The sequence below is a fragment of the Rhincodon typus genome, chromosome 3 (assembly GCF_021869965.1).
Source record: "Rhincodon typus isolate 14 chromosome 3, sRhiTyp1.1, whole genome shotgun sequence".
Taxonomy (NCBI): domain Eukaryota; kingdom Metazoa; phylum Chordata; class Chondrichthyes; order Orectolobiformes; family Rhincodontidae; genus Rhincodon; species Rhincodon typus.
The window spans coordinates 47,244,343-47,268,910 of NC_063334.1; the positions used below are offsets into that span (position 1 = coordinate 47,244,343).

Below are 24,568 nucleotides of genomic sequence, written 5' to 3' on the forward strand. Positions count from 1 at the left end.
CCCTTATCTTGCTCAGCAGCCTCCTGTGTGGCACCTTATCAAAGGCCTTCTTGAAGTCCAGGTAGATAACATCCATTGGCTCTCCTTGGCCTACTCTGCTCATTACTTCCTCAAAGAATTCTAGCAGATTTGTCAGGCATGACCTCCCCTTGATGAAACCATGCTGACTTTGCCCTATTTTACCATACACTTCCAAATATTCAGAAATCTCATCCTTTACAATGGACTCCAAAATCTTACCCCCAATGAGGTTAGGCTAATCGGCCTATAATTTTCCGTCTTTTGCCTTACTCCCTTTTTTAAACAGAGATGTCACATTCACGATTTTCCAGTCCTCAGGGACATTCCCTGACTCTAGCGATTTTCCTGAAGGATCACCACTAACCCTTCCACTATCTCTTCAGCTATCTCCTTTAGAACTCTGGGGTGTAGTCCATCTGGTCCAGGTGATTTGTCCGCCTTCAGGCCAATCAGTTTTACTAGCACCTTTTCCTTGGTGATGGCCACCATACTCCGCTCTGCCCCCTGACTCTCTTGAATATTTGGGATATTACTCTTGTCTTCCACCGTGAAGACTGACGCGAAGTAATAATTCAGTTCCTCAGCCATTTCCTTGTTCCCCACTATTATCTCTCCACTGTCATTTTCCAGTGGTCCAGTGTCCACTTTTGCCTCTTTTTGCCCTTTTATATACCTAAAGAAACGCTTACAGCCTTCATTTATATTACTGGCTAGCTTACCCTCCTATTTAATCTTCTCCCACCACCCCCTCCCGCCCTTTTTTGTTTTGTTTTTTTTTTTTGTTGCCCTCTGTTGGTCTTTGTAAGCTTCCCAGTCCTCTGGTTTCCCACTGCCCTTCCCACCAAGAGACCATTAATTTGTTTACACTATCATATGAAGAATCCTAAATTTTGCTTTTGTTCATTTATAGTCCATTGTTTGATCAATTCATCTGAAAATGGTAAACTACTTTTCCTGAAATCTTAATCATTATATTCTTGAGGTGATGTTTACCAAAATTGTATTTAAATTAATGTGTTTCTCTATTTTTCTCCAAAGCGTCTTTCAGGACAAGGTTATTGTTTCTCTGCATCTTTGCCACCAATGCTTGCTTCTGCTGCCATAGAAGCTCTCAACATTATGGAGGACGACCCAGGTATTGTAATTACTCTCTAATTTATTCTGAGCCAATGTATTCTTAAATTATTAGAGCATCAAGATACTAACATCATAGATATATCTAGTCCATTATCGCTTTTGACATAGTTTCAAAATGAAGCAGCCTCAAGAAGCTGAGTTTATTCCCATAGAGTGAAGCCTAACTTGAAGTTTAAATTTGTCAAAATTCATTATTCAAGTTTACAGTCTGTAACAAGAGGTCGCGGTCTTGAAATATGGTGCAGGCCAGTTAGGTGAGAAATTTCATTGCTGGGAAATTTGGCGAACCTGTGAAATTCTCTACAACAAGGTTATGGAAACAAAGTCACTGAACATATTTATGAAATAAATAGATTTCTGTACACCAAAGGCATCAAGGGCTATAGGGAGAAGGCAAGAGAATGTCATCGAAGTGGATAATTGAATGGATTTCCTCTGGGTGCTCATGTTTCCTCACAGTCCAAAGATGTGCAGGCTAGGTAGATTGGCCATTCTAAATTGCCCATAGTTTTCAAGGATCTGTAGATTAGGTGGGTTATAGGGCAGTGGGTCTGGGTGGGATGCTCTTGAGGGTCGGTGTGGACTTGTTGGGCTGGAGGGCCTGTTTCCACACTGTAGGGATTCTATGATCTAACAGCTTTGTGGAAACCAACATTGAGATTTAATTTTTAAAACATTTGCATAATGTAGTGCCAAATTTGAAGTATGTCTCCTATTAATTTTTAATTTACGCATGTAATGTTTTCATTTCTATTTATGGCAAGGCTTATCTCTAATTGCTGATTTCTATATAGCTGTCTTGAATGTTTTGGTGTATAAGCAGAATTTATGATTCAGCAGTTGGAATTAATGAATTATGTGAATGCATAATATTTGAGTGTGAATCTGATGTTGTATTTGTTGACACAAAATACAATACTAATTTTAAACTGTTCTGTAGATATTTTCAGAGTATTAAGACAAAAGTGTCAGCGAATTCATTGTGCATTGCAGGGGTAAGTACATAAGTATTTGCTAAATTAGTATGAAACATACACATTGATGAGGTTGTTGACTTGCTCCCCGAGCTGGCTTGTTTTCGTTCAGACATTTCGTCACCGTGCTAGGTGACATCATCGGTGAGGCCTCCGATGAAGCAATGTGGTTCTACTCCGCTTGAAATTTATACTGTCTGGTCCGTTGTGGTGAGTCGTCACTTCTGGTTTTGATCTGTAAGGGTTTGTATGTGGGGTCCAATTCTATATATGTTCTGAGGAAGCGTCACCAGACCCAAAACGTTAGCTGCTTTTATTTCCTTTACAGATGCTGCCAGACCCGCTGAGCTTTTCCAGCAACTTTGTTTTTGTTCCCAATTCTGTATGTTTGTTGATAGCATTTGGGATTGAGAACCATGCCTCTAGGAATTCCTGAGTGTGTCTGTGTTTGGCTTGGGCTACTATGGTTACATTGTCCCAGTTAAACTGATGGCCTTCATTGTCTGAGTATACTGATAATAAAGAAAGTTTGTCGTGTCGTTTTGCTGCTAGCTGATGTTCGTGTATTCTGATAACCAGTTTCCTTCCTGTCTGTCCGATGTAATAGATAGAGGTCTACAAAATTGAGAGGCATAGATAGCGTGGATAGTCAGAGGCTTTTTCCCAGGGTTGAAGTTTCAATTACAAGGCGGCACAGGTTCAAGGTCAGTGGGAGAAAGTTTATGGGAGAAAATTTAAGGGAGATGTGCGAGGGAAGTTTTTCAGTGTGGTAGCAGCCTGGAATGCACTACCAGAAGAGGTCATGGAAGCGGGCATGTTGAAGACATTTTAAGAGGCACCCAGATGCGTACATAAATAGGGAGGGAATAGAGGGATATGGATTTTTAAAAAAAAAAAAAAAAAAATGGCAGGTTTGTTTTTAGATTAATTACAGCGTGATGGTCGGCACAGGCTTGGAGGGCCAAAGGGCCTGTTCCTGTGTTATACTTTTTCATTTTGTTCATTTTCATTTGTAATGTTTGTGACAGTCGTTGCATGTTTTTGTAAACCGCGTTGATTCTGCGTGTTGTGGGAATGGGGTCTTTAATCCTTGTGCGTGTTTGCTGCAGAGTGGCTGTGAGCTTGTGGGCTACCTTCCTAGTGGTCTTAGGAGCCTTGTTGTCAGTTCTGATATGTTCTTGATGTAGAGCAGTGCTCTACCCTTGAACAACTTCCCTTTCTCCATGAATGCCTCAAGAACCAGTTACTGCCCTGCAGCGTGAAGTACAAACCTCCATTCAGTAACCCACAGGCATACAAAATAGCTGAACAGAACGGATGCAGAACGCTACGAGTAATGATTAATGATGCTCATAACTGACTCTGTAGGTACTAACAGGAAATTTCGCACCAAAATTCAGTGTGTACTGGTATCCCAGGACCAGCAGTGGACTACAACCCCAGAACAGGCCATTACCATCAATCAACGCAACCAAAACTAAGAAGAGACACAAACTGCAGAAGAAACTCACCAAACTGGTCCACCACAAAGATGAGGACAACAACAAACCGGACACATGGATAAGAAACCTAACCAGCAGATAACTCTCAGAAACTGAGAAAGGTGTCCTATTGCGTGGACTGAAGTATAACCACAAAGATGCGAACAGACTTCATGGCCACCCTTGAAACCACATTAAAAGATAACAGTCTCACTGATGAAACCCAACAAGCCATCTGACAAACTATAATCCCCTCGTTACACAGAATGAACAAAGAGGACACCCTGAACACATCAGAGAGAGAAGCACTAGGTAAACTCAAGAAAGGCAAGAATATTATTATCCTACCAGCAGAAAAAGGGCACATGACAGTCCTTATGAACAAACCAGACTATGTTAAGAAAGCACAGGCATTGCTTGCAGATACAACCACTTACCAACAGGTGGCGATAAACCCAACACTGCAGCGAGGTAATAGGATCATCCGGATACAGAAGAGACTAAAGGATGCAGGACAGATAACCAAGACAGACTGCAAGAGAATGAAACAGGAAGGCATGAACACCTCCTGCTTCTGTGGACTGCCTAAAGTGCACAAATGAGACATCGCCCCCCCAGACCCATTGTACTACCATTCCTCCCCAGCACACTTTCATACAAACTGGCCAAGGACCTACAACAGAGATTGAAACACCTCGTTGATGGATCACCCCATTCCATCCACTCAACCCAAGAATTCCTCGATACCCTCAAGAACGTAAAAATCAGCAATGGCAAGACTATGGTATCCTTTGACTTCACAGCTTTATTCACGTTGATCAACATCCCGCTAGCCAAAGAAACTGGCCGCATTACTGGAGGGAAGTAGCGACGCAGACCAGCAGCTCTATCAGCAACGACAACATAGTTAAACTAGTAGACCTGTGCGTCACCACACACTTCGTCTTTAATGGTCAAGTATACAAACAGATCAATGGTACACCAATGGGGTCACCCATCTCGGGACTCCTCACAGAAGTAGTCATGCAAAGGCTAGAACATACCATCCTCCCCTGCATTCAACCTAAACTGTGGATCTGGTACGTAGACACATTTGTCATTATTAAATACAACAAATTAGAAGAGACCCACCACCTCATCAACAACGTATTCGCAAGGATTAAATTCACAAAGAAGAAAACAACCATCAACTTCTGTTTCTGGATGTCTGAGTTGAGCATATGACCAACGGAGTTCCAAACCTCAGTATACAGAAAAGCAACCCACACTGATCAAATCCTAAACTTCCACAGCAACCACCTCAACGTCCACAAACAAAGCTGCATCAGGACACTATTTAAATGGGACACAACACACTGCAACACTCCATAACTATACAAGAAAGAGGAGAAGCACTTATACAAAATCTTCGCTATGAACAGATATCCCCGCAACTTCATCCGCAGATGCCTACTAAACCGACAACAGGAGGACACAGTACGCCCTAATGTGTTGATTGCATTGGACAGACAGGAAGGAAACTAGCTATAGAATACATGAACATCAGCTGGTAGCAAAATGACACGACGAACTTTCTTTAATATCAGTACACTCAGTCAATGAAGACCATCAGTTTATCTGGGATAACGTAACCATAGTAGCCCAAGCCAAACGTAGACGCCCACGGGAATTCCTGGAGGCATGGTTCTCAACCTCTAATGCTATCAACAAACATTATAGAATTGGACCCCATATACAATACAAATCAAAGCTGGAAATGACACGACTCATCACAACAAACCAGACAATATAAATTCCAAGTGGAGTAGAAGAACATTGTTTCATCGGAGGCCTCACTGATGAGGTCACCTAGCATGGTGACGAAACGTCTGAACGAAAACAAGCCAGCTCGGCGAGCAAGTCAACAACCTCACCCACGTCCCGAGCTATAAATCTTTGCTAAAACTTTAAACGTACACGTTGAGCTTTTGTAATCTTTTCACTACTGGCTAACCTGGTATCACAAGCCTTCAGCTTATTCATTGTATAATATATATTTTTATGTTTTTTCAATTATTGATAAATTTATTGTTGTCACATGTATCGTAATACAGTGAAAAGCGTTGTTTTGGTGCTATACCGGCAGATCGTACCATATAAAGTGCATGTAGGTGGCAGAATGGAGTGATGAATGCAGTGTTGCAAATGCAGAGGAGGTGCAGACAAAGAGATCAAAAATAACATTTGAGGTCTGATTACAGCGGGGAGGAAGCTGTTCTCTAATCCATTCGTATAGTGGATTCAAACTTTTATATCTTCTGCCCAACAAGAGAGGGTGAAGGAGAGTATAACTGGAGTAGGAAGGATCTTTGATTCTGTTGGTTGCTTTCCTGAGACAGCAGGGAGTGTAGACAGAGTCAATAGATTGAAGGTTGATTTATGTGACAGACTGAGCAGTGTTCACAACTGTCTGTAGTTTCTTGTGGTCTGGGGAAGTGTGGTTGCCAAATCATGCTGTGATGCATCCAGATAGGATGCTTTCTATGGTGCATTTCTAAAAATTGGTTATAGTCCTTATGAACATGCCAAATTTCCTTAGCCTACTGAGGAAGTAGAGATGTTGGTGTGCTTTCTTGACCACTACATCAACGTAGATGGACCAGGACAAATTGAATCTCCGTTTCAGGCACTTGACACTCTCGACCATCTCCACCTCAGTACCATTGCTGCAGACCGGGGTGTGTCCTTCACTCCACTTCCTGAAGTCAATGACCAGCTCCTTTATTTTGCTGATGTGGATGGAGAGACTGTTGTCTTTACAGCATACAACTAAGCACTCTATCTTTTCTTGTATTCCATACCATCGTTGTTTGAGATCTGACCAACAACGGTGGTATAAATGGAATTGTGGCAGAATTTGACCACACAGTCGTGAGATATATGGAGTATAGTAGGGGGCTGAGTATACAGCCTTGCAGGGCACCCAGTAATGAGAATTATGGTGGAGGAGGTGTTGCCTATTCTTACTGTTTGCGGTCTGTGAGTTAGGAAGTAGAGAATCCAGCTACAGCTTGGGGAGCTGGGATCTAGGATCTAGGTCTTAGAGTTTAGAGATGAATTTGTTTGCGTTTATAGTGAAGGTAGAACTATAGTCAATAAGTAGGAACAAAAACAAAGTGGCTGGAAAAGCTCAGCAGCCCTGGCAGCGTCCGCGAAGGAAAAAACCGAGTTAATGTTTCGGGTCTGGTGACCCTTCCCCAGAACTGGTGGCTGGGAAAACATCAGTTTATATGCAGAAAAAAGGGAAGGGGGATAGGGTAAGGAATAAACAATAGGATAGAGCCTGAAGAGAGAGCAGAGCCATTGGACAAACAAATAGTTGATAATGATCAGGCTGGGAGGGTGAATAGTTGTTAATGGGGACTATTAGTGACCTAACAACAGGTGGTGTGTAATGGCAGGCTATGTGGTAACAAGGCCTGGTGTGTGGGGTAGGGGGCTGGGACATGGGAGAGTTTAGGCCCTAAAATTATTGAACTAGATATTGAATCCAGACGGCTGCAGGATCCCCAAGCGGAAAATGAGGTGTTGTTCTTTCAGCTTGCATTGAGCTTTGCTAGAACACTGCAGCAAGCCAGAGACAGACGTGTTGGTCAGGGAACAGGGTGGTGCATTAAAGTGGCAGGCAACGGGTAGTTTAGGGTCTTTTTGACTCCGTCTTTTTTCCCATGGTCCAATCCCTGCCCACATACATCAATGATTCCTCTGACACCTTACGCCAGTTTTAAAAACTTCCAGTTTGCTGGTTTCAGCCGCCTCCTCTTTACCGTGGATTTGCAGTCCCTTTACATGTCCATTCCCCACCAGCAGGTCTTGGGGCTTTCCGCTTCTTCCTGGAGCAAAGACCTGAGCCATCCCCACCCACCACCAAACTCCTCTGCTTGGCAGAGCTTGTCCTCAACAACTTCTCTTTTAACTCCTCTCGTTTTCTTCAGGTAAGAGGGGTGGCCATGGGTACCCGCATAGGCCCTAGTTATACCTGTCTCTTCATGGGGTACATAGAACATTCCTTGTTTGAGTCCTATTCCAGCCCCCACCCACAACTATTATTCCGATACATTGATGATATCATCGGTGCTGCTTCCCTCTCTCACCCAGAATTGGAAAACTTCATCAATTTCGCCTTCAATTTCCACCCTGCCCTCGCTTTCATCTGGTCTATGTCTGACTCCTCCCTTCCGTTCCTCCAACATTTCTGTTTCCATTTCTGGCCACTAATATCCACTACAAACCCACTGACTCCCAGCTACCTGGACTATAAATCCTCACATCCCACTTCCTGTAAAGACTCCATCCCATTCTCTCAGTTCCTCTATCTCTGTCATATATGTTCAGATGAGGCCAACTTCGACAAGGGAGCATGCGAAATGTCCCCCTTTTTCCTCAACTGAGGATTCCCTAGCTCCATGGTCAACAGGGCCCTCAACTGGGTCCAACCCATCTCCCACAGTTCCGCCCTCACCCCTTCTCTACCCTCCAGCAATAGGCTTCCCCTTGTCCTTACCTATCTTCCCACCAGCATCCACATCCAGAAGATCATCAGGTGCCATTTCCGCCATCTCCAGCAAGATGCCACCACCAGGCGCATTCCCCTCCCCTCCACTCCCATGTTCGCCTTCCATAGGGACTGTTCCCTTTGGGCCACCCTGGTCCACACTTCCTTCACCCCCAAACCCCTCCCTCCTCCCTACAGCATCTTCCCCTGTAACCAACGAAGGTGCAACACCTGCCCAGTATCCAAGGGCCCAAACATACCTTCCAGGTAAGCAACACTTCACTTGCACTTGTGAGAATCTAGTCTACTGCATTTGCTGCTCACAATGTGGTCTCCTCTACACTGGGGAACCGAAGCATAGAATAAGTAACTGTTTCGCAGAACATCTGTGTTCTGTTCGCAAAAAAGACCCTGAACTACCGGTTGCCTGCCACTTTAATGCACCACCCTGTTCCCTGACCAACATGTCTGTCTCTGGAGAAGGGTCCAGACCCAAAACGTCAGCTTTCCTCTGATGCTGCTTGGCCTGCTGTGTTCATCCAGCTCTGGCTTGCTGCAGTGTTCTCGTGAAGATCAATGCAAGCTAGAAGAACAACACCTCATTGTCCACTTGGGGACCCTGCAGCCCTCCGGACTCCATATCGAGTTCAATAATTTTAGGGCCTAAATTCTCCATGTCCCAGCCCCCTACTTCACACACCAGGCCTTGTTACCACATAGCCTGCCGTTACACACCACCTCTTGTTAGTCACTAATAGTCCCCATTAACAACTATTCACCCACCCAGCCTGATCATTATCAACTATTTGTCTGTCCAACTGCTGTTCTCTCTCTTTAGGCTCTATCCTATTGTTTACTCCCTACCCTATTCCCCCTTCCCTTTTTTCTGCATATAAACTCACATTTTCCCAGCCACCATCAGCTCTGAGGAAGGGTCACCGGACCTGAAGTGTTAACTCTGCTTTTTCCTACGCTGACGCTGCCAGACCTGCTGAGCTTTTCCAGCAATTTTGTTTTTGTTCCTGATTTACAGCATCCGCAGTTCTTTTCGTTTTTAGTCAATAAGTAGGAGCTGATGTAGGTATCCTTGTTATGTAGGGCCAGGGAGATGTTGTCTGCTGTGGACCTGTTACACCAGTAGGTGAATTCCAAAGGATCAAGGCAATTATTGTTTTTATCTCCAACTTGCAACAAACCATTGCCTCCTTATGTGAACATTTATTGTCTTACATATGTTATAAAAGAAGGCATGATACTTGATCATCCCACAGAGATTTTTAAACAACAATGTGATTTTTGTAGCTTTATTTGTAAAATAAACAGAATAAATTTGTTGGCTGAGTGAAGAACATTGACCAGACCACACAAAGAACTTCACTCTATGTAATGTCATCAGACTAGAATGTTCACCTGAACAGGCCAAAATTGGTTCTGTTCTGAAATGTGAGCTCTACTGATTTTGGTTAAGACAGTTTTGCTAACTTGGCCAAGCTAACTGTAACATTTGTATACCATCTAAAGTTGTATAACTGATATTATTGATCAGTTCTTATGTTGTGCCATTGCATCTCTTATGATTTCAAATGTCTATATAATAGATATAAGTATTTTCTTTAGATTTATATAATTTAATATTGCAGTATCTCTGGCCTCAAAGTCGTGGGCGAATCATTTTCTCCAGCCATTCACCTGGTGTTTGAAAGGAGCAGAGGATCGCGAGAGAACGATGTTAAGCTACTTCAGGAAATTGTTGATTACGTGAGTTTTTCTTTTAAAGCTGCAATGTGCAAATGCTTTCAGTGTCGCACTCTAAACCCGATGAAATGGGTGGCACGGTGGCTCAGTAGTTAGCACTGCTGTCTCACAGCGCCAGGGACTCTGGTTCGATTCCAGTCTTTTTGAATTTTGCACATTCTCCCCGTGTCTGCATGGGTTTCCTCCCGCAGTCCAAAGATGTGCAGGCTAGGTGGATTGACCATGCTAAATTGCCCGTAGTGTTCAGGGATGTATAGATTAGGTGGGTTATAAGGGGATGGGTCTGGGGGGGGATGCTCTGAGGGTCGGTGTTGACTTGTTGGGCCGAAGGGCCTGTTTCCACACTGAAGGGAGTCTATGAAATGTGTGGTGGTACTAACCTCAGTTGATAACTTTTGATAAAGCTTGTGCAAAATGTTGTGGCACATATTTGTTTTGTACCATTTTACATACTAAACTTGCCCTATAAACTTGAAGTAAGTTGTTTTTTTTTGTGTTTCTTCCTTCCCAAGATTGTTTCTCATTATTATGCTATTGTTGTTAGCAGATTGATAGTCACAGAATGTAAGAACAAATTACTGCAGATCCTGGAATCTGAACTGAAAAAGTGCTGGAGATCACAGGTCAGGCAGCATCCATGGAGAGAAATCAAGCTAACATTTTAAGTCTAGTTGACTGTTCTTCAGAGCTGAAGTGAAGGGTGGAGGGGGTAGCATTTATGCAATAGTTGCAGAGGGGAGAGGGTGTGGTGTTGGATTGCTGGGAGAAAAAGTCTGTTGATAGTTTTGATTAAGTGATCAGAATGTGAGAATGGCAGAACAATGGTGTGTCTAACTGCCAGACTGGAAAGAACAGACAGTCCTGCTGAAATAGGGGGAGGGGAGAGAAGGTGACAGACAATGTAACAATCCAAGCTAAAAGAAAAGGAAGGAATGGGTTCACAATTTGAAGGTGTTGATTTCAATGTTGAGCCCACAAGGTTGTAAACTGACTATTTTGAAGATGAGATGTTGCTCCTCCAATTTGCTCTGTGATTCGCTGGAGCATTGCAGCATGCCGAGGTCAGACAGTGGGCATACGAGCAAGACGCTGTGTTAAAATGACCGGCTATGGGAAGGTCAGAGCCATGCTTGTGCATGGAACAGAGGTGTTCTTCAAAGCAATCACACAGTCTGCATTTGGTTACTCCAATGTAGAGTAGGCCACATTGAGTGCAGCGAACACAGTACACAACTTTGGAATAGTACCAGTGAAATGCTGCTTCACTTGAAAAGACTGTTTAGGTCCTTGAATGATGAGCAGGGAGGTGGTGATGGCGCAGGTGTTGCACCTTCTGTGGTTGCATGGGAAAGATGGAGTGGTAGGAGTGACTTTGGTTGTCAAGAATGGACTAATGTCCTGGAGGGAACGATTGCCGTGAAATGCAGACAGGGAGTGAGGGGAGGATGTGTTTGGTGGCAGCATTCCACTGGAGTTGTTTGAAATAGCGGAAGATGATCCTTTGAATGCAGAGGTTGGTGGGGTGAAAAGTGAGAACAAAGGGGACCCAATCACTTGAGTGATCGGAGGGGGCAAGGGTGGAGCACAGGTGATAGGTCAATAGAACGTTTTGATTTGGATGTTTAACTTGTATAGTATGTGTGACCGAAATCAAGGTATAATTGAAAAGTGGTGCTTTAGTTCAGGTACAATACCAAACAGTTTGATCAATGGAGAGGGTAGTTCATAATTATCATCAAAGACTTAATAAAAAAAACTATTTTGAAAATTTACGTGCATTCTGTGGAATGAAGCAGATGATTTTTATGCTGAATGTGTTTTTTAAATTTAAGTTGTACTACTTTAATCAAAATGTTACCTTTTAACAGTGCATGAAACAAGGGATCGCATTAACTCAAGCACGTTACTTAGATAAAGAAGAAAGAGTTTTGCCTCCTCCAAGGTAACTGTTGCTCATATATTTTGTAATAATTCTGATTTGCTGGATTTTGTGGTCCGTTTTTGTTGACCATTTAAATCGTGCACGTAATCAAGCAGGTAAGCAATCATATCAAAGTATTCACATACGGCAAACTAAGAAGTCTAAAGCATTTAGTTTTCAGGTAGCAAATTAAATAATGATTTATGATTGGATCCGGTAAGAAGCTAATGTTTTAAACTTTCAAAATAGTAAATTTAAATATTTTATCATAGGGAAATTTAACATTTCACGATCTTTTCACAGCTAGTGAAGGTGTCTAGCAGTAATTATGAAGCTAACATGGCATTGAAAAACCATTCAAAAAGATGCACAGGTAGACAGGCTGGTTAAGAAGGCATTTAGCATGATTGCCTCATTGCTCAGACCTTTGAGTACAGGAGTTGGGTTGTCATGTTGAGGTTGTACAGGATGTTGGTGAGGCCACTTCTGGAGTACTGTGTGCCGTTTTGGTCACTCTGATTTAATAGGAAGGATGTTATTAAATTAGAGGATTCAAAAAAGATATACCAGGATGTTGCCAAGAATGGAGGGTTTTTATAAAAAATAGGCTGGAACTTTTACTGGAGTGTACGAGGTTGAGAGGTGACATGAAAGAGGCTTATAGAGTTCAAAACTAAGCATATTTTTTAAGATGAGAGAGTTTTGAAAAAGAAAAGGGTTAACTTTTTTTAGAGTAGTTCATTCCACATATGAACCAGCCAGTGGAAATAGTAAATCCAGGTACAGTTACAACATTTAAAAGACATCTGGATAAGTACACGAGTACGAAAGGTTTGGAGGGATATGGGCCAAATGCAGGCAAGTTGGGACTAATTTAGTTTGGGAACATAGTTGGCATGGAATAGTTGGACTGGAGGGTCTGTTTCCATGCTGTATGACTCTATGCAGCTTTTTCCAGGATTTTTCATGTGTCACTACATAAATTGTCAGTTTTGATCAATTTTGCTTTTTCAAATTACCACTGGTAGAATGTGGGAGTCACTGGCTGGGTCAGCATTTATTGCCTGTCCCTAGTTGCCCGTGAGGAGGTGATGAGCGACCTTTTTGATCTGCTGCAATCTGTGTTCTGCATTGACGACCCACCTCTCATTGATTACAATCAGTAGCAACTCTGGAGAGTAGCATTACTACTGAAAACCGATTCTGGATTTCGGTGTTATTCTGTCCCTATGTGGTCTCTCGAGTTGATGTCAGTTTCAGTAAAATATTGTTACAGTAAAGTTCAAGCCATTGTAAAAATGTTTCCTAATTTTGATTCAGCATTGTTTACTATTAACTTGATATCTTCCACTTGTTCTTTTTTTCTTTTATTCCTTTGCTGTGCTGATTTTGTTATAAGTAAGGAACTTGTATTTGGAGAATGACCTCCTTTTAAGGCCAATCTACAAAAGGCTGTATTCAATTCTATTACACCTGTTGTCAGTTAGGAACTTTTCAACAGTTTTTTTGTGGACTTTTGTAGGACTTTTTGCTTCTATGAATCTTCTGCCTTTCTCTCCACTCCTCAAATTTTGATCCTTATTTGGGTGTAGTCCAAAGATAATGAGAATAGGCAATATAGCCCCTGTACCTGTTTTGCTATTCTGATCTCATGATTGATCTGTGACTCAAGTGCATGCCTTTTGCCACATATCCCTTAGTATCCTGAGTTAACAAAAATCTATCAATCTCAAATTTAAAATTAATGAAACATTCAAACATCAGTTGTCATTTGCAGAAGAGTGTTGAAAATTTCTAACTTGTATCTGAAGAATTTTTGAACTTCATTCCTGAAACCCAAACCATTGGAACCAGTCTTGCATTTGTCTTCCTTGAGATCCCAATCAGCCGAAAGCGTCTCTCTATCTGTTTTTAAGATCCTAAGTCACACCATCTCTTTTCCTTCTAAATTTCAGAAGGCACAGTGCTATTTGTGTAATCTCTCCTCATAATTTAAACCTTGGAGATTAGGAATCATTCTGCTCTGGTATTTTTCTGAAAGTGTGGTACCTAAAACAGAGTACAGTATTCCAGGTTTGGTCTAACCAGAGCTTTATTTAAGTATAACATCCATAATCTTTTCCTTGTCAGCATAAAGCCCAGCATTCCATTGGCCCTTTTTCATTAATTATTTTCTGTACCTCTATGTAGCCAACTCTCCTTAGACCAACATTAATTTCTAACTTTTAACTGTTCAGAAAGTACCCTTATTTTACCTTTTACTGTGCGCAGGAAATAGTGTCTCATTTGATTGAGTTTTTTGAACGGTGTCCAGAAAAGATGAGGGCAGTGTGGTAGATTTTGTCTGCATGGACTTTGGCAATGCCTTTGACAAAGTACTGCACGGTAGGTTGTTGAGTTAAAATTAAATCTGACTGGATGCAGGGAGACCTAGCCAATTAGATACAAAATTGGCTTGACAGTAGAAGACAGAAGGTGGTGGTAGAGGGGTTTTTTTTCAGACCGGAGGCCTGTGAAGAGCTGTGTGCCACAGGAATCGGTGCTGAGATCACTGTTGCTTGTTCTTTTATATAAACGATTTGGATGAGAAGATAGGAGGCATGGTTAGTAAATTTGTAAATGAGTCACATGTGGGTGAGAATAGCAGATTTCCTTCCCTAAAGGCGATTAGTGAACCAGATGGGTTTTTCCAACAGTTGACAATGGTTTCATTTATATAAATAATTTAGATGATAATTTAAGCGGTATCGTTAGTATGTTTGTGGCTAACGCCAAGATTGGTATAGTGAACAGTGAAGAAGGTTACCTGGGAATGTAGCAAGATGTTGATTTAACTGGGCCAGTGGGCTGAGGGATCGCAGACTTTAATTTAGATAAATGCAATGTGTTGCATTTTTGGTGGATCAAACCAGAGCAGGACTTATACAGTCAATGGCTGCGCCCTCAGGAGTGTTATAGAACACAGAAATCTAGGGATACAGTTTTATAGCTCCTTGAAAGTGGAGTCACAGGGAGTCGGGTGGTGAAGGCTTTTGGCATCCTTGTTTTCATTGGTCAGAGAATTGAGTATAGCAGCTGTATAAGGCATTGACATTTGGAGTACTGCATGCAGTTCTGGTCACCTTACTATAGGAAGGATATTATTAAACTAGTAAGAGTGTAGAAAAGATTTACCAGTATGCTACCTGGAGTGGAAGGTTTAAGTTATAAGGAGAGGTTGGGTAGGCTGGGACTTTTTCCCTGGAGTGTAGTAGACTGAAGGGTGACCTTGTAGAGGTTAATAAAATCATGAAAGGCATAAATAAGGTAGATGGCCAACAGCTCTTCATCATGGTAGGGGAGTCTAAAGCTAGAGGATGTAGGTTTAAAGTGAGTGGGGAGAGATCCAAAGGGGCAGTGTTTTTGAACAGAAGGTGGTGAGTGTCTGGAATAGGCTGCCAGAGGTAGTGGTGGAAGTGAATACAATTTTGTCATTTAAGAAACATTTGCACAAGTACATGGATTGGATAGGATAGGATAGGTTTGGAGGGATGTGGACCAAATGCAGACAAATGGGACTAGTTTAATTGTGAAAACTGGGTGGCATGGGCAAGTTATACCGAAAGGCCTGTTTCCGTGCTGTAGATCTGACTCTATGATCCAAGATAGATGATCACATGTTGGATGACATTGAAATCTGTTTGCCATATTTTTGCCATGTCCATCATCCAAAAATGTCTTCAATTTTGTGCTTGTATCTGGTTTGTTATCTATATTTCTATTCTTGGAAAACCTGGATACCTGTGTGTGACGGTGTCTATCCTTTCTTGCCTATATCCCCTTTATCTAAGTTGTACATAAATGCAGTGAATAATTGAGATTTCAACATAGATTTAGTCACATTCTGCCACTAGAGTTGTCAATTATTCCAACTGACCTGGTCATAATTTCCCTTCAATTTCATGACTTGTCCTTTAACTAGACATTTCTTGTGTGGGAATTCTACATAACATTCATGGGAATTACCTAATTACTGTAGCTGCGCTATTTTCATTTAAAGGGACATTTCGTGTAGAGACCCAAATTGGAGTATGATCCTTCCCCACAAGTGTCTAATAGATTTTGTAGCAAAGGGCATTCAAGCAAACCGCGTTTTATAATTAAAAGGAGTTTTACTTCCTTAGTTTGGAATTTCAAAGACCAGAACACTAGATAGATAGTCAAGTAAACTACTTGTACTCTTTCAGCTCTGGAAATAATACAGCTTTTCATTGGATTCCTAGTGTGCGGGTAGTGACTACTATCAAATTAACAGAGGAAGAGTTAGACAAGGCCGCAGCGTTGATCAAGGAAGCATCTGAATGCATCCTTCACTAGGATCTCCTGATATTTGTGAACCAGAAGTCACACAGGGATGTCATGCTATATTTGCAGAATGTGTGGAAATAGATCACTATCTACTGAATATAAGGATGACCAACTACAGAAAAATGAACTTGTCTTTTTAACGTTTGGTTAAAATTATGGAAACTGTACTAATAAAGTTGAGTGCATTTGTCTTGCAAATGTGTGCAAAGAATGTTGTTTCAAAATGTGGTCGACTAAGGGCCAGAAACCTTTCACTCTTACAGTTTCTTATCCAGGATTTTCTCTAACATTTATTATTACAAAATGATTTTTGAAACATTCATAACTGTGTGCCTAAAGGTAATTTCATATTTAAATAAGAATGTGGTGTAAAGGTTTAACTTTGTACAAGAAGTTAAAATGTATTGCTTACTTAAATGAATGTTTGCTAATTATACTATAAAACTATTTTTCATACCCATCAAATGGGAATTTGACTCTCTTGGTTGCCACACATTTAGAGGAACACTTACCTTTATTGATATCGATGTACGTGTGTTATTTTCTCGGGTCTTGATTCTGTTTGAAATTAAGATGGAAGTGGCTGAAGAAGGTTTGCTAATCAACTTTAATTTTAGGTTAAAAAGAAATCACTTAACTGTAATAAATTCATTTTAAATGTGAGCATGCTTCATTTTGTTTGGAATTAGAAATTGTGCATTGGGAGGGGTCAGACAACATAGTGTTAATGGCTAGCAAAATCACCTAATGCTACTTGTTCAATCTTCCTATTCAATTTTCACATTTAGCCCCAAATGCTTGGTAGATTTGTGCTATAGATCCTCAATTTTTTGTAAATATGGTGGGATCTAGATGAGTTTATACATGATCCTATTCAACCTTTCAACAGGTCAAATCCTTTATGTAATAGTATGCATTTCGGAGTAAATTTAATTAGGGTTCAGCTGCATTACTTTTAAAATGTGTAATTATTCATCTGCTGAAAACCTTTACCTTCCAGAAATTTGAACAATAAATACAGATTTGCATGTGATATGACTTGAGTCTATCATCAATATCTTTTTGTTTTGGCAAGTGTAGGAAATACAAGTGACATTTTTGCTCTACAATTTATAAATATATTTGTTACTTTTCCAAGTAAATTGGTTTCATATCCATTTTTAACTTGGTTACAGGATTTGTAGGACTAAATGCAAGAACTGCCAGTTTTTTTAGATGTTCATTAATGCAAAATATTTGATGTAAAGCAATTTTTAAAATTACTCAAGAAAGGGAAATGGTACTTTAAAAGTATTCTGCGTTCTTTGTGATTAGGGAGTTTATTTCTGTCATCTCTGTGCTGTTTACTGTTAAATTTTAGTGCATTACTTTATCCAGGACTTAAAAACATCATCTTTCTTAGCATTGATTATTTTTCAAAAGTAGGGGCTTGTCAGATGCATTTGTTATGTACCTCTACTTTATAACTGCAGTACACGTGTGCATGCAAAAATTGCACAACATTTAGACAGATAAGTAATATGTGACATTGCAAGTACTGTTTTCATTGGAGTTAAACTATGGCCACCATTCTAATCTCTTAGTTGACTTTCCCAGCTGCATAATAAAACCAAAAATCACAAGTACAAGTGTTTTATATATTATCAAAATGCGTACCACAATAAAATTTTATACTCCTCAGTACTGACTGAAGCATTCTCATTATTAACAGGATCCTAACTTAAGTTGCATTATTGGGCTCCTCATCACCCACTTCATAACTTTGCAGATATTAAAACCTTGCATTTACTGATTCAATCCAGACTTTCTGCTTAAATTGTCTATACAGTTACATATACTTTGTATGCTGACATTCTGAATTAAATGTCTTAAATTTTTCTGTACCCCTGTTTAATATCGATAACATTTTTATTATTATATAATGTTTATGGAGTAGAGTCATCGAGTTGTACAGCACAGAAGCAGGCCCTTCAGTCCAGCTTGTCCATGCTGACCAGATATTCTAAGTTAATCTAGTCCCATTTGCCAGTATTTGGCCCATATTCTTCTAAACCCTTCCTATTCGCATACCCATTCAGATGCCTGTTAAATGTTGTTGCTGTTGTTGTTGTTCCAACCTCCACCACTGGCAGCTTGTTTCATACACGCACCACCCTCTTGGCCCTTAAGTTTCTTTTCAGCCTTTCTCCTCTCACCTTTTAAACCTACGCCCTGTAGTTTTGGATTCCCCCAGCTTGGGGAAAAGATCTTGGCTGGTCACCCCTCAGCCTCTGATGCTCTAGGGAAAGATAGCCTCTCCCTATAGCTCAAACCCTCCAACCCTAACAACATCTCTGTAACTCTTTCCTGAAACCTTTCAAATTTCACAACATTTTTCCTATAGCAGGCAGACTAGAATTGCACACATTATTCCAAAAATCTAATGTCCTGTGCAGCTGCAACATGACCTCCCAACTCCTATACTCAATGCACTAACCAATATAGGCAAGCAAATCCCATCAAAACGATGACTTTGCAGCTTTTTCCAGGATTTTGGTGCTGCTAAAGTGCTCTTGGTGAGTTGCTGCAGTGCATTTTGTAGATTTGGCAACCCGGTGGCAGCAGTATGCACGTCAAGCAGAATATATTGTCTGTCATGTGATGGTGTGAAGCTTCTTCAGTGTTGGAGCTACATTCATTCAGGCAAGTGGAGAGTGTTCCCTTACTCTTCAACTTTTCTATTGTAGATATTGACAGGTATTGTAAGGTGGGCAAAATGTCTTTTTGACTTGACTGCATCACCTTGTTGGAGGCAAATAGCACTTTTGTTTACTACACAGTAGCAATGTAAGATGGCTAACTTCTTCTGTTGGTCAAGTATTTGAGACACCTTTTCCTTCCAGGGTAATTGGGGGTAGACTGGGCACCTTTCAGAGCCAAGATGGTGGCTACAGGCTCTTTTTAGAGTTTCTATGATGTGCAGTGAGTGCTTTAATTAGAGTAGCCATTTTCCAACCTTTGATGTACCCTGATTCCTCATCAAGCTTATATGGTGAGCAGATGGCAAGGGTCTTTTTCATAAGGTTGCCAGTAAAGTTGATGGAACTGCAGAAATTCCATATTGAACAGTGAACATAGGTTTACAGTAGTAAAGAATGGTAATAGACAAACCCACTGACAGATTTCTCAACTAACACATCAAGGAAAGAGAAGCTTGTTTGCTTCATATTGGCAAATTTGAGTGCAGGTTTACTTAACTATGTAAGTATATTCTTTGCAGCTGAAAATTTGAATATACAAACATGCTATCTACGTATCATAAACATGCAAGGGGTAGGAAGTTAGTGGTCATTCCATCAAAAACATGCTTCTCAGGGTAATTGACTAAGATGTTAGCTAGACCCGGAGGGGATCACATGGTGAAACCATCTATTTTGGATATATGTGGTGTTGTTGAAACTGAATTCAACTGCACCACTTACTGAGTCATGAGTTCAATGAAAACAAATTCAGACACTTTATGGCTTATCAGTTGCTGTGATATAGTGACTTACCTAGCCTTCTTTGGTACATTGTGCTGTTTTGACATTGCAAGCCAATTCAGCAATATAGTATTGTGGGTCTTTTTATTGTCTTTGTGAAAGTGAAGGCATCTCCATACTGTTATGTTGAAACTTTATTTAAAACTAGTTGTAGCAGTTCATTCAATCATTTGCTCAATTCCTGTGCAAGCTCTCAAAAAATGGGGTATAAAAGGACATTAAAGATGAAAGTAATCTTGGGCATCTGTACATATAGTGTGCCATGAGAATTATTCTTAACATACATATCACCAGACTGGTCACAAGCCCTACGTAAGTGCAACAACTACCACTGCAATTGTGAAGAAGAGTCCTATCAGACTCAAAATGCTAACTGTTTCTCTCTTGACCATCACTGCCAGACACATCAGAGTTTCATTGGCACTTAAAAACAAAAACAAAGTGCCTCTACGACTTGCTGTCAAGTGAGGCTGTGTTGTAATGTCCTATTGATATGAACTTAGGACCATCATTGAGCACTATTTTGCATTTCATTGATGTAGTCACGTTTGTTGAATATGCTCACTTCAACCTGTTTGTCTTACTTAAATACATGCCAGTCTTTGTCTTAAACTTACATATGGTTGCTAGACAATTGTGTTGCATGTGAAAATCTGCCAAGTAATTGGGTTTTGCCTATTATGCATACACCAGATCCTCAGTTGGATGCTGGTTTGTGGTGAGATAAACTTTGATTAATATACCAGTTTAAATATATTGCTGTAAAAATACACTTGGTGCACTCTTAATGTTCTGTGTATTATGAATAGTGGAATATTGGATGAGTTCAGTTCATGAACCAAAGTAGTTTGTGTAACTGTTTTCATGTTTTACTTTAGATCTTTTGTTTTTTTTTGCAGAAAGCAGAAGGAGTCTGATATTTAAAAAGAATTACTTTATCAGACTATAAAATGTAATAATGAGGATCACAGAAGCATGAAGAGTGTGTGGGGAAAGATTGTTACCCCACCCAAGCTGAAGAATTGTCTAAAATATGATTATGTAGAGTATAGGACACAATTGTGTTATAATCCTGTTATAAAAATATTGGACAATCTGACAGACCATAATCTTGTAAAGAATGCAATGGCGGGGGGGAAAAAAACTAAACGTAAGAAAATAAACAGCAGGATACCAGGATTGAATTAGAATATCAAAACAAAATATCATGTAGGCTTGAACAAAACAACCATAAGCAAAATGACTCAATAGTTACTGAGCTAGAAAGATAATCAATCTAAACCATATATGCATATAATGCCTTATATTAATATGAAGTAATTATGTGGAAACAGACAAACTGCAGTCAAATAACCCCCAAGCTAGGATTTAAATGTCCGAGGCAGCCAAGATAGATCTTAATAAGATAGAATCCCAACAGTGTGGGAACAGGCCTTTCGGCCCAACAAGTCCACGCCGACTGTCAGAACATCCCACCCAGACCCATCCCCCTATAACCCACCGAGCCTGCATGTTTTTGGGCTGGGAGGAAACCCACACAGACATGGGGAGAATGTGCAAACTCCACACAGACAGTCACCCAAGGGTGGAATTAAACCCGGGTCTCACGCTGTTGTGCCAAACTTTTACCCTAATCCTAAGGTCTATCTAACCTCCACCCCTATCTTATACTATCATCATCCATATGCTGATCTAATAGCCGCTTAAATGCCCCTAATGAGGCTGACTCCACTACTCCAGCAACCAACTCTGACGTCTCCCCTATATCTACCTCCACTCACTTTAAAACTATGTCCCCTTGTAATAGCTACCTCCACCCCAGGGAAAAAGTCTCTGGCCATCCACTCAATCTATACCTCTGATCGTTTTGTACACCTCTATCAAGTCACCTCTCATCCTTTGTCGTTCTAAAGCGAAAAGCCCGAGCTCTCTCAACCTTTCTTCGTAAGACCTTCCCTCCATTCCAGGCAACATCCTGGTAAATCTCCTCTGCACCTTTTCCAACGCTTCCACATCTTTCCTGTAATGAGGCGACCAGAACTGGAACACAATACTCCAGATGTGGCCGAACCAGGCTTTTTTTATAGCTGGAGCATTACTTCACGGCTCTTGAACTCAATCCCTCTATTAATGAAAGCTAACACACCATACGCCTTCTTAAAAACTCTATCCACCTGGGTGGCAGCTTTCAGGGAACTGTGGACATGAACCCTAAGATCCCTCTGCTCCTCTACACTGCCAAGAATCTTTCTGTTAACCCTGTATTCTGCTTTCAAATTTGTCCTTCCAGAATGAATCACCTCACACTTTTCAGGGTTAAACTCCATCTGCCACTTCTCAGCCCAGCTCTGCATCCTATCAATGTCCCTTTGTAACCTAGAACAGCCCTCCGCACTGTCCACGACGTGACCCACCTTTGTATCGTCCGCGAACTTACTAATCCACCCTTCCACTCCTTCATCCAAATCATTTACAAAAATCACAAATAGAAGAGGACCCAGAACAGATCCTTGTGGTACACCATTCATAACTGAGCACCGTGTTGAATATTTTCCGTCCACTACCGCCCTTTGTCTTCTAAGGGTCAGCCAATTCTGAATCCAATCTGCCACATTTCCCCCTATCCCATGCTTCCTTACCTTCTGCATGAGCCTACCATGGGGAGCCTTATCAAACGCCTTGCTTAAATCCATGTATACCACATCCACTGCTCTACCTTCATCCATGTGTTTGGTCACTTTTTCAAAGAATTCAATAATGTTTGTGAGGCATGATCTACCCCTCACAAATCCATGCTGACTATCACGAATCAAACTGTGCCTTTTCAAGTGATCATAAATCCTTTCTCTCAGAGCCCTTTGCAATAATTTGCCCACCACTGATGTAAGACTAACTGACTTGTAATTTCGGGGTTTCTTTAAAGGCCAACAGAAAGCCACAAAAAAAGTTATAAAGAAAAGTAAGATAGATTATGAGAGTAAACTAGCTCAGGATATAAAAACAGGCAGCAAAAGTTTCTATAAATATGTGAATTGTAAAAGAGTGGCAAAGGTAAACATTGGTCCTTTAGAGGATGAGAAGGCCAATTTAATAACCCTGAATGAGGAAATAGCCGAGACATTAAACGGTTATTTCGTGTTGGTCTTCACAGAGGAAGACACAAATAACATGCTGAAAACTAATAGCAAGAAGGTTATAGCAGGTGAGGACCTAGACACTATCGTTATCACTAAGGAGGCAGTGCTGGGCAAGCTAATGGAGCTAAAGGTAGACAAGTCTCCCGGCCCTGATGAAATGCATCCCAGGGTACTAAAAGAGGTGATGGGGGAAATAGCAAATGGACTAGTAATTATTTACCAAAATTCATTGGACTCTGGGGTGGTTCCCGCAGATTGGAAAACAGCCAATGTGACACCACTGTTTAAAAAAGGAAGTAGACAAAAAGCAGGTAACTGTAGGCCAGTTAGCTTAACGTCGGTAGTGGGGAAAATGCTTGAATCTATAATTAAGGAAGAAATAGCAAGACATCTGGATATAAATTGTCCCATTGGGAACACCCAGCATAGGTTCATGAAGGGTAGGTCATGTTTAACTAATTTGGTGGAATTCTTTGAGGACATTACTTGCATGGTGGACAATGGGGAACCTGTGGATGTGGTGTATCTGGATTTCCAGAAGGCATTTGACAGGGTGCCACACCAAAGGCTGCTACATAAGATAAAATTGCACGGTATTACAGGTAATGTATTGGCATGGATAGAGGATTGGTTGACCAGTAAAAAGCAAAGAGTAGGGGTAAATGGGTGTTTTTCTGGTGGCGGTCAGTGGCTAGTGGTGTGCCTCGGATCAGTGTTGGGACTTCAATTGTTTACAATTTACATAGATGATTTGGAGTTGGGGACTAAGTGTGGTGTGTCCAAATTTGCAGAAAACACTGAAAGTCTGCAGAGGGATATAGATAGTCTAAGTGAGTGGGCAAAGGTCTGGCAGATGGAGTACAATGTTGGTAAGTGTGAGGTCATCCATTTTGGTAGGAATAACAGCAAAATGGACTATGTTTTAAATGGTAAAAAATTGCAGCACGCTGCTGTGCAGAGGGACTTGGGTGTCCTTGTGCATGAATCACTGAAGGTGGGATTGCAGGTGCAGCAGGTGATTAAAAAGGCAAATGGAATTTTGTCTGCCATTGCTCGAGGGATGGAGTTTAAAAACAGGGAGGCTATGCTGCAGCTGTATAGGGTCCTGGTGAGGCCACACCTGGAGTACTGTGTGCAGTTTTGGTCTCCTTACTTGACAAGAGATATACTAGCACTGGAGGGGCTGCAGAGGAGATTCACTCGGTTGATTCCAGAGTTGAGAGGGTTGGATTATGAGGAGAGACTGAGTAGACTGGGATTATACTCATTGGAATTCAGAAGAATGAGGGGAGATCTTATAGAAACATACAAGATTATGAAGGGAATCGATAAGGTAGAGGCAGGGAGGTTGTTTCCGCTTGCAGGTGAAACTAGGACTAGAGGGCATCGCCTCAAAATAAAGGGAAGCAGATGTAGGACTAAGGTCAGGAGGAACTTCTTCACCCAAAGGTTCGTGAATCTGTGGAATTCCCTGCCCAGTGAAGTGGTTGAAGCTACCTTGCTGAATGTTTTTAAGGCAAGGCTAGATAAATTTTTGAACAGTAAAGGAATTAAGGGGTATGGTGAGTGGGCGGGTAAGTGGAGCTGAGTCTCAAAGTTCAGCCATGATCTTATTAAATGGCGGGGCAGGCTCGAGGGGCCAGATGGCCTACTCCTGCTCCTAGTTCTTATGTTCTTATGTTATCCCTATTCCTTTTTTGAACAAGGGAATGACGTTTGCCTCTCTCCAATCTTCCAGCA

General features: G+C 41.1%; 2 protein-coding genes across 6 annotated transcripts in view; both read left to right on the top strand.

Annotated features, from left to right (window-relative positions):
* The window catches only part of auh (AU RNA binding protein/enoyl-CoA hydratase), a 941,118-nt gene that overhangs the window by 53,500 nt on the left and 863,050 nt on the right, over window positions 1-24,568 (top strand). The window lies entirely within an intron of this gene.
* LOC109922497 (serine palmitoyltransferase 1-like) lies at window positions 1,051-17,850 on the top strand. The gene is made up of 5 exons (XM_048595349.1): window positions 1,051-1,156; window positions 2,099-2,153; window positions 9,788-9,905; window positions 11,771-11,844; window positions 16,086-17,850. Exons 1-5 carry the CDS (start codon window positions 1,105-1,107, stop codon window positions 16,177-16,179), a joined length of 393 nt encoding a protein of 130 aa, XP_048451306.1. The 5' UTR covers window positions 1,051-1,104; the 3' UTR covers window positions 16,180-17,850.